This window comes from Rissa tridactyla, chromosome 2 (assembly GCF_028500815.1).
Source record: "Rissa tridactyla isolate bRisTri1 chromosome 2, bRisTri1.patW.cur.20221130, whole genome shotgun sequence".
Taxonomy (NCBI): Eukaryota; Metazoa; Chordata; class Aves; order Charadriiformes; family Laridae; genus Rissa; species Rissa tridactyla.
Genome location: NC_071467.1, coordinates 101969710 through 101977212, shown reverse-complemented (window position 1 = coordinate 101977212; position 7503 = coordinate 101969710). Strand labels below are relative to the sequence as shown.

Here is a 7503-nt window from a genome sequence, read left to right as displayed (position 1 = left end):
GATGATAACCTCAATGGATCGCTCCTGACACCGTATGGATCGTGGCCACAGGCCGGGGAGTACCAGGACCCTCAAGACCTACCAAGCTCTGGGGGTGCGTAACCATCGTCTGAGTCGGGCCGGAGTGGAAAAGTACCTGACAAAAGTCAATTGTCTCGGATCCTGTAGGTAGCGATTCTAGTAAAGACCCTTTGAGCTCTTCTGGATCGCAGCGGGCTGTGGCCAGTAACCGCCCTGAGTTGAGGTACCTCTCAGGCTGACGCCTCGAGGCCGGGGCAGGAGAAGACCCTTCTCAAGCCTCAACTGTCGCCCGTTGAGGAACGCCGAGGCATCGTGAGTATTTACCCTAAATCTGAGAAAGGGAAATTTTAGCTATAGGCTAGTCTCTCTCTCTCTCACCCACCTCTCCACCTGTATGCAGTGAGATACACATTAGCTGTATGGATGGGGATGCTCTTCTGTCCACCCATGCGTGTGCAGGACCTAAAAGCGGCACCTTTTGGCTCACTGGCATTGCCTGCTATTAAGAAATTCCCGATGGCAGACCTGTACGTGTGTGTGCTTAGATATTATTCAATTATTTTGTTTGCTCACTTTGTGAATCCCTAAGTCGGTTAATGGTTAAATGCTGCTAAAATTCAACCTCTCAATCTACCTTACATCATTAATAACTTTCACTAAATCATAACTGTGTCAAGTATTTTCATCCGCGACACAATAGTTAAGGATGATTGCAGGTAGTTGCTAAGGAGAGGATCAAAGGGAATTGTTTGAAGGAACATCTGTAGCCTAATTATTTGGTCTACCTGGGACACTAAGACCTTAACTGAACATCTGATCAAGATGTTTCTCCCAACAACGCCAATTTGGCAGTGAATACCCAAGTCCAGGTGTCCTTGACTGAACCATCTTCATGATAATACTAAAAAACACAGCTGCAGGCCAAGAAGCCCCTTGCCCAGGTGAAGACCCTTCCTCCAGGTAGGAGCAGTGATTGAAGATATGAGACTGGTGTGTAAATTCCTGAGCAGCCCTTGTAACTGGGAGTGTACTGCCTTGTGACTTTGGTGTCTAAATACATGGAGGAAACCGGCATGGGCTGTGCTTGATGTGTGGGGATCCACCGAGCACCGGGGCCTGAATAAAATGCAGAGTCTGCATCAGTGGACAAGGGAAGAGCTACGGATATCACCTATTTGGACCCCTGCAAGGCCTTTGACACGGTTCCCCACAACACCCTTCTCTCTAAGTTGGAGAGATACGCATTTGATGGGCGGACTGTTCAGTGGGTAAGGAACTGGCTGGGTGGTCGCATCCAGAGGGTGGTGGTCAATGGCTCGATGTCCAGATGGAGAGGAGTGACAAGCGGTGTTCCTCAGGGATCCGTACTGGGACCAGTGCTGTTTAATATCTTCATCAATGATTTAGACAGTGGGATCAAGTGCACCCTCAGCAAGTTTGCAGGTGACACCAAGCTGAATGGTGCGGTCGACATGCCAGAGGGACAGGTTGTCATCCAGAGGGACCTGGACAAGCCAGAGAGGTGGGCCTGAGCGAACCTCATGAAGTTCAAGAAGGCCGAGTGCAAGGTCCTGCACTTGGGTCGGGACAATCCTCCTTATCAATACAGGCTGGGGGTTGATGTGATAGAGCAGCCCTGCGGAAAAGGACTTGGGGGTGCTGGTTGATGAAAAGCTGAACATGAGCCAACGATGTGCACTTGCAGCCCAGAAGGCCAATCCCATCCTGGGCTGCATCAAAAGAAGTGTGGCCAGCAGGTCGAGAGAGGTGATTCTCCCCCTCTACTCTGCTCTCGTGAGACCCCACCTGGAGTACTGCCATTTAACCACAAAATTTAACACACCAAATGAGCGTTTAATTTCTACTTGGGGCTTTCATCAGGAAGTGAAAATCTAATCATGGATTTTCAAAGCATCTTATCAACACTGGGGATCCCTCCTGCAACAGAGAACATGAGTTTGGCTGAGCCCAGCCTAAACAGAACCCAGCAGCCGCGCAGTGCTGGGAAAGGTCTTGCGCATCCCCATGCACTTCTCCTGGTCGATGAAGAGCGAGTTGGCTTTGACGGCCAGGTCATGCTGCAAGATCGACTTGGCATGAGCCAACATTTGCAGGGTGTCCTCGGTGTCTCTCAGCTGCTGCTGAAGGCTCTGGACCGTCTCATCGATTTCGTGGACCTCATTGACAAGGCTGGAAAACAGCAAGGAACCCTCGTTAACGGTCCCGTCACGTGGGTGGTTTCGAGCCTGGTCCTGCTGAAGGGAGCCTTGGGCACAGGATTTCCCCCTTCAGCGTGCTCAGACTAACTCGGACCCCCCGTTTCTGGCAGATGCATGGGAAAGCTGAGGGCAGAGCTCCTCCAGACCTCAGCGGGGAGGCATGGCTAGGTCTGCGCGAAGGCTTTGGCAACGCGCAGGCACGTCTCCCAGAGCAGCTCGTGCCACCAAGAAGAGGGATGAGCAGCTGTGGTGTCCTGTTCCCCTTTGGTTTTGCAGGTTTGTTGGGTCCCCCTCCTGGATTTCCCTGTGCAGGGGTCCTGCCCACACCCACGGATGCACACACAGCAAAACAGGACAGCTGGGAGAGGCGAAAATTGAATGGGAAACAAGTGGAGGATGGAGAAAACAATGGTGTGCGAGATGCTAAACAGGCTCTGGGGCTGGGTTTCACTTGCTTCTAAAAGGCTTCACCTGGAGTCTTGCCCAGCAGGCTCCCTGGAGGAGGTGTGAAGTTTGGGGTGCCTCACAGGAGGTGCTGCTGGGCACTCAGGGCAGCCTGCTCCTCCACAGCCCCTCGGGGTGCAATCCCACAGAGCTCACAATGTCCTTGAAAGGGTTTGTCCCCAGGGGAGGTGAGGACAGCCCTTACTCCTTCTCCAGAGGGTGCACCCTTCCTGGAGGTTCCCCAAAAGGAAGGACCTAAGTGCTCTCAGCGCAAGCCTCTTGGAGAGTAAAGGCTTATCCTAAAAAACTGAGCACATCCAACTGCTGGGAAGCAGGCAGGAGAGAAGATGAGGTTTACCCAAGTGGGAAAAACCCAGCCCCTCACGGGGTGGCATCAGGCTGCTCCCAGCCGTGGTGTACAGCCTCCTTTGTGGGTGCAGAGCTCTGCCAGCACCCAAAGGCTGGGATACCTGCTCATTCCTTTTGATTAGAGCAGAGCCCTTCTGGAAGGACTATTTAGGAAAAAAATCCCATGACTAGTTTTGTCATCCAGTGATGTTCCTGAGTGCTACTACCCGGGACTCCTCAAGGACCCTGCCGGCCCCGTGCTCCTGCCTTACCGGAGCTGGGCAGTGTCCCGGCACAGCTCCATGTTTGGTCTCCGTGTGCGCTCTTCCAGCCGGGTCTGAGCCACTTTGAACGGAGGTCCTTGGTCCCTCATGGCTTTTTGGATGGCTTCCATGTTCATCTCCATTTGGAAGATTTCCCGCAGCGTCTGCCGTAAAAAAGAAACACATGCATGAATGAAAAAATACCTTCTCAAGTGACAACATAATTTCCTTTTTCTCCTGTCCGTCTGCAGAAAAAACAAGCCTGTCTTTGCTGGTGCTGTCACGTCAGAGGAGGTGTTGGAGCAGTGATGGACACAGTGAGTTACCAGCTTCCCAAAGCTACTGCTTGCAGAAACTGATCATCCATCAATAGCAACTCAGAGAGGGAAGGTTTTTCAGGCATGAAAAATTTTCATTTTTCACTGAAGGACGTGGCACCAGCCCGCAACGCTGCCAGCCCAGTCTCCGCTCAGTGAATCAATACGGTGTGGAGCACTTTTCAGGAGGCTTTCCATGAGACCCACTGCTCCGAGCCAGGTGCCCGTCACTGCTCTCCACTTCCTCTGCTTGGCAGAGCAAGCACACGGATACCCGTGCAGCAACCACAGAGCACTGAGAGTGAAAGCACGTCCTTGGGGGAGAAGCAAGCCTGCGAACCCCCCGGCAGGCAGCCCAGCAGAGGCCCAGCAAAGACTCTCTGCAGGGCAGCCAGCGCTTCTGAAGTAACTCCCAGGAGATGCAACCAGCGGTGGCCTTTTCTGCTGGAAATCCCTGTGCTGCCAGGCTGTCAGCTAGGATGCGCTAGCAAAAGACAGGATCCCTTGAGATGAAATCACAGTGCCAGCTCCTCCTGCTCCAAGAAGAAAGTCCCCAGGACTTGGAGTTTCTAACAGAAAATGACACTATAACCAGCTTCCTGTGGCCACCGTTCTTCTCCTTGGGCCAGGTCTGCGTGGAGGGTCCTGCTTCGGAGGTGTCCCTGGGAAGTGACAGTGTCACACCCAAAGGGAGGGGTTCAGGCTACCTTGGCCAGGTGGGTCTGAATCTTGCTCTTGGCGTCCGCTGTCTCGGCGATGCGGCTGGTGAAGGCGACGTTCACCCTGTTGAACTGGCACCGCATCTCGTTGGCCGTCACCTCCAGCAGGTTCCTGGTGTTGTCCCGCAGCTTGGCAGAGGCCGCCCGTTCGCTCTGGGAGCGGAGGATGTTGCCGTCTGTGAACTTGGCCCAGGACTCCGGCACCGAGATCCTGGGAGGAAGGAGAGGCCCCTGGTAAGCCCGTGCTGCTGAAGCTGGACGTGGGCAGGCAAGGACCCTGCCAGGGAGCAGCGTGGGTCAAATGTAGCTTTAATCTGTGCTTTTATTTTGACCATAGGTCATGTTTTAGCCCCAGCTGGCAGCTAGGACCATGCAGCCACTTGTGCAGTTCTCCCCCTTTCCTCCAGAAACCCAAGGAGAAGAAGCAGAATAGGAGGGGAAAGGGAAGGGAAGGGAAAACTTGTGTGTGGAGATAAAAGACAGTTAAATAGAAGAACAATAACAGAAAGGAAAAGAACAGCAACAATAGAATAAGAATGAGAAAAATAATGATGATAATAATAATAATAGAGCAGAGAGAAATGGCCTCTCTGAAGCCGGTGTCTCCAGGCAGGACGGACCTGCCTTTACAGTGGGCTGGGGACCAGCAGCTCCCTGCCAGGGAAAGGCACCGCACATCCCCGGGACAGCTTGCTGCTCGCGTGCCACCCAGTGTGCACTCACGTGGCATCGACCCGCTCCACCCCTCGGTAGTAGCTGATGCCGTGGGAGGTGTTCCTCAGGTGGTGGCACTTGTCATCGATGCGGTGGGCCGCCTGCTTGTTGGCCAGGTCTCTCTCCAGCTTGTGCTGGGCCACCCTGTTGGACCTTCAACATGCAAACAACAGCCATCGGTGGGGATGTACGGGTGGAACGGCTTCTTCCCCGTTCCACTTCCCCGCAGCTCCCGCCCAGGCAGCTCTGTCCTCCCATGAGCATCACCGCCCGCTTCCCATGGAGCCTGCGTGGGTTTTACAGCTGCGGGGTGTGGGTAGAGGTCGGGGTCTGCGGGGCGTTCACATCCCAACTGTAAAGGCCCATCGGCCCTACGGCATGAGATAAGGAGCTTCTCCTTACGCGAGCTGGGCTTTTGCCTTATCCAGGTACTGCTGCATCCTCTCCTGGCACGACCTGATGACATCCACTTCCTGGGCAAAGGCAAAACATGTAATGATGTCATCTCTTTTATTAGACCAATTAATAGAGCTGCTGCGTGGGGGAACACCGTCCCCTGGCCCAGCAGGTTTTGGGGGTTGGAAGGGTTGAGCACCTCGCCAGCAGTAAGGAGCCAGGTAGGGAACAAGGCTGCAAAGCCTCCTCGGGGCAGTTTAGGTAAAAATAGCTTTCACACATGATGTGAGTTGCCAAGCTTACTGTGAAGAGCTGTTTCTCCACGTCATCATGGACGAGGTCAATGCCCATCCTCTTCTCCCGCTGAAGCAAGCACTCCTGAGCGACCTGTTGGGGACATGCCATGACTGTTGGCTGCAGGGGCAGGGTTCTCTAGAGGGACGGGCCCCATCTCAAGATGGGAAGAAAATGGAAGAAAAAAGTGCCCCGGGCAGCTGGTTTAGCTGACAATGAGCAGCCGAGCTGCAACATCAGCGTTAAAGCAACGTGAGGGACCACACGTGTCCCTGGTGCAACCACAGCTGAATGCAGGGCCCTGTGTCAGCCTTCATGCTGACCTCGCCAGAGCCTTGTAGCAAGACCTGAGCTTGTGTCTCCCAAACCAGGATTTTGGATGTGCTGCTTATAAAAATATTTGGTTCTGATGGGCTCAGAATGTGCTGATAGGAGATGCAGCAGATGGCAAGGGATTTGTTGATCACTAACTAATGGTCTCTTCCTAAAAGCTTTCTAGATGTTACGGAGCTGCAGTGAAACTTAACTGGACGTCTGAGTGGCTGCAGATGTTTCAGCAGTGGGCTACAGCTTGCAGGCCACTGCACAGGGTGCTTACCTGGAGAGGGGCCTCCGTCTCGGCCAAGGCTCTCTCCAGCCTTTTCTTCAAGTCCGTGAGGGCGTTGGTCTCCCCGATCATCTCACCCAGCTCACGGCAGAGCTCCGATTTCCAAAATCCAATATCATGGACACGAACTCCCAGGTTTTTGGTGCTTTCTCCTTGTGTTTTCTCTGTCTGCTGATATTTATCCTGAATCATGCGGGAGGTATCAACTCTCAGACGCTCCGCGTTGTGCTGGCAAGTTTCTGACTCTGTGTAGTTGGTCAGGTTGGACCTGTGCCAGTCCTCAGGGGTGTACCGGGTGATGAAGGTTGTTCTGTTGGCAATGACAGGAAGCTTCTTGCTGGCGGTCATCCCCTGGGAACTTTTGGAAAAGGGAGCCAAAGTTGGGTTGATGGCAGCTGGTTTGTAGTAGGTGCTGGGCATCCAGGGGAGGCCGGAGCTCTGAGGCAGCGGGTAGTAAGGAAAACGGGCCTTATAGCTTGAAGCCATGGCACTGATGGCAGGCAGAAACTTGCTAGGTGTTGATCGTGGATGGGCGTACGTTGCCGTTAAGGGAGATCGAACAGGCTGCATTCTTGAACACTGCTCTTCAGGTACGTGTCCTGCACAGAGGAGCAGAGAGAAGACAACCGCACTCAGTAAGCTCCTGCACTTGCCTTCCTTCTTACAGCAACACGTGCAACTTGGAACACAAACAGCGATGCACACAGCACCTACACATTGCCTGCACAGGCCTAAAACTCTTGTAAGCAAATCCCTTCTGACAGCGTCCCACGCATTTGTATCTAGAGAAAGATCTGACTTTGTTGCTCATATCTAGCATCAGGTCTTGAAATGGGGAAAAAACCAAATCATGGCTGCTCAAGAGAGTGACAGATATTGTGCCCTCATTTTCCTTCAGTCTGTCAGTCCCATGAAACTGTAGCTGCTGATTCTCTGCTGTTCATCTGCTTCTTTTGGCTGGGTTTGGTATCTGCTGATCTTCTAGTACTCCACGTGTCATTTTCTCTTTCAAAGTGCCATTACCAGCCCCGAGAGCTGCGCCCCTTTGGACACACAGCTGCTACCAGCCCAGCGCGATTTGTGGGTGAGGGACTCCATCCTCATCCCTCCATATTCACTTGCATTAAATGCTCAAGTGAGCAGTCTGCAGGTGAGCAGAGC

General features: G+C 53.3%; 1 protein-coding gene across 1 annotated transcript; it reads right to left on the bottom strand.

Annotated features, from left to right (window-relative positions):
* Positions 1–1994: 1994 nt before the first annotated feature.
* Positions 1995–6912, bottom strand: LOC128906118 (tektin-3-like). Its single transcript, XM_054192982.1, has 7 exons — positions 6334–6912; positions 5745–5828; positions 5448–5518; positions 5055–5198; positions 4320–4542; positions 3305–3459; positions 1995–2211 (listed from the first exon to the last, which is right to left on the bottom strand). The coding sequence occupies exons 1-7, from the start codon at positions 6910–6912 to the stop codon at positions 1995–1997; spliced, it is 1473 nt and encodes a 490-aa protein (XP_054048957.1).
* Positions 6913–7503: the final 591 nt, after the last annotated feature.

Excerpts from the sequence above, each read along its gene's own strand:
- LOC128906118 (XM_054192982.1), bottom strand. The coding sequence starts at position 6,912 with ATGCAGCCTGTTCGATCTCCCTTAACGGCAACGTACGCCCATCCACGA. Across the intron at positions 5,829-6,333 it reads AGACGGAGGCCCCTCTCCAG|GTCGCTCAGGAGTGCTTGCT; the intron begins GTAAGCACCCTG and ends TGTCCCCAACAG. Across the intron at positions 4,543-5,054 it reads GTGGAGCGGGTCGATGCCAC|GATCTCGGTGCCGGAGTCCT; the intron begins GTGAGTGCACAC and ends CCTTCCTCCCAG.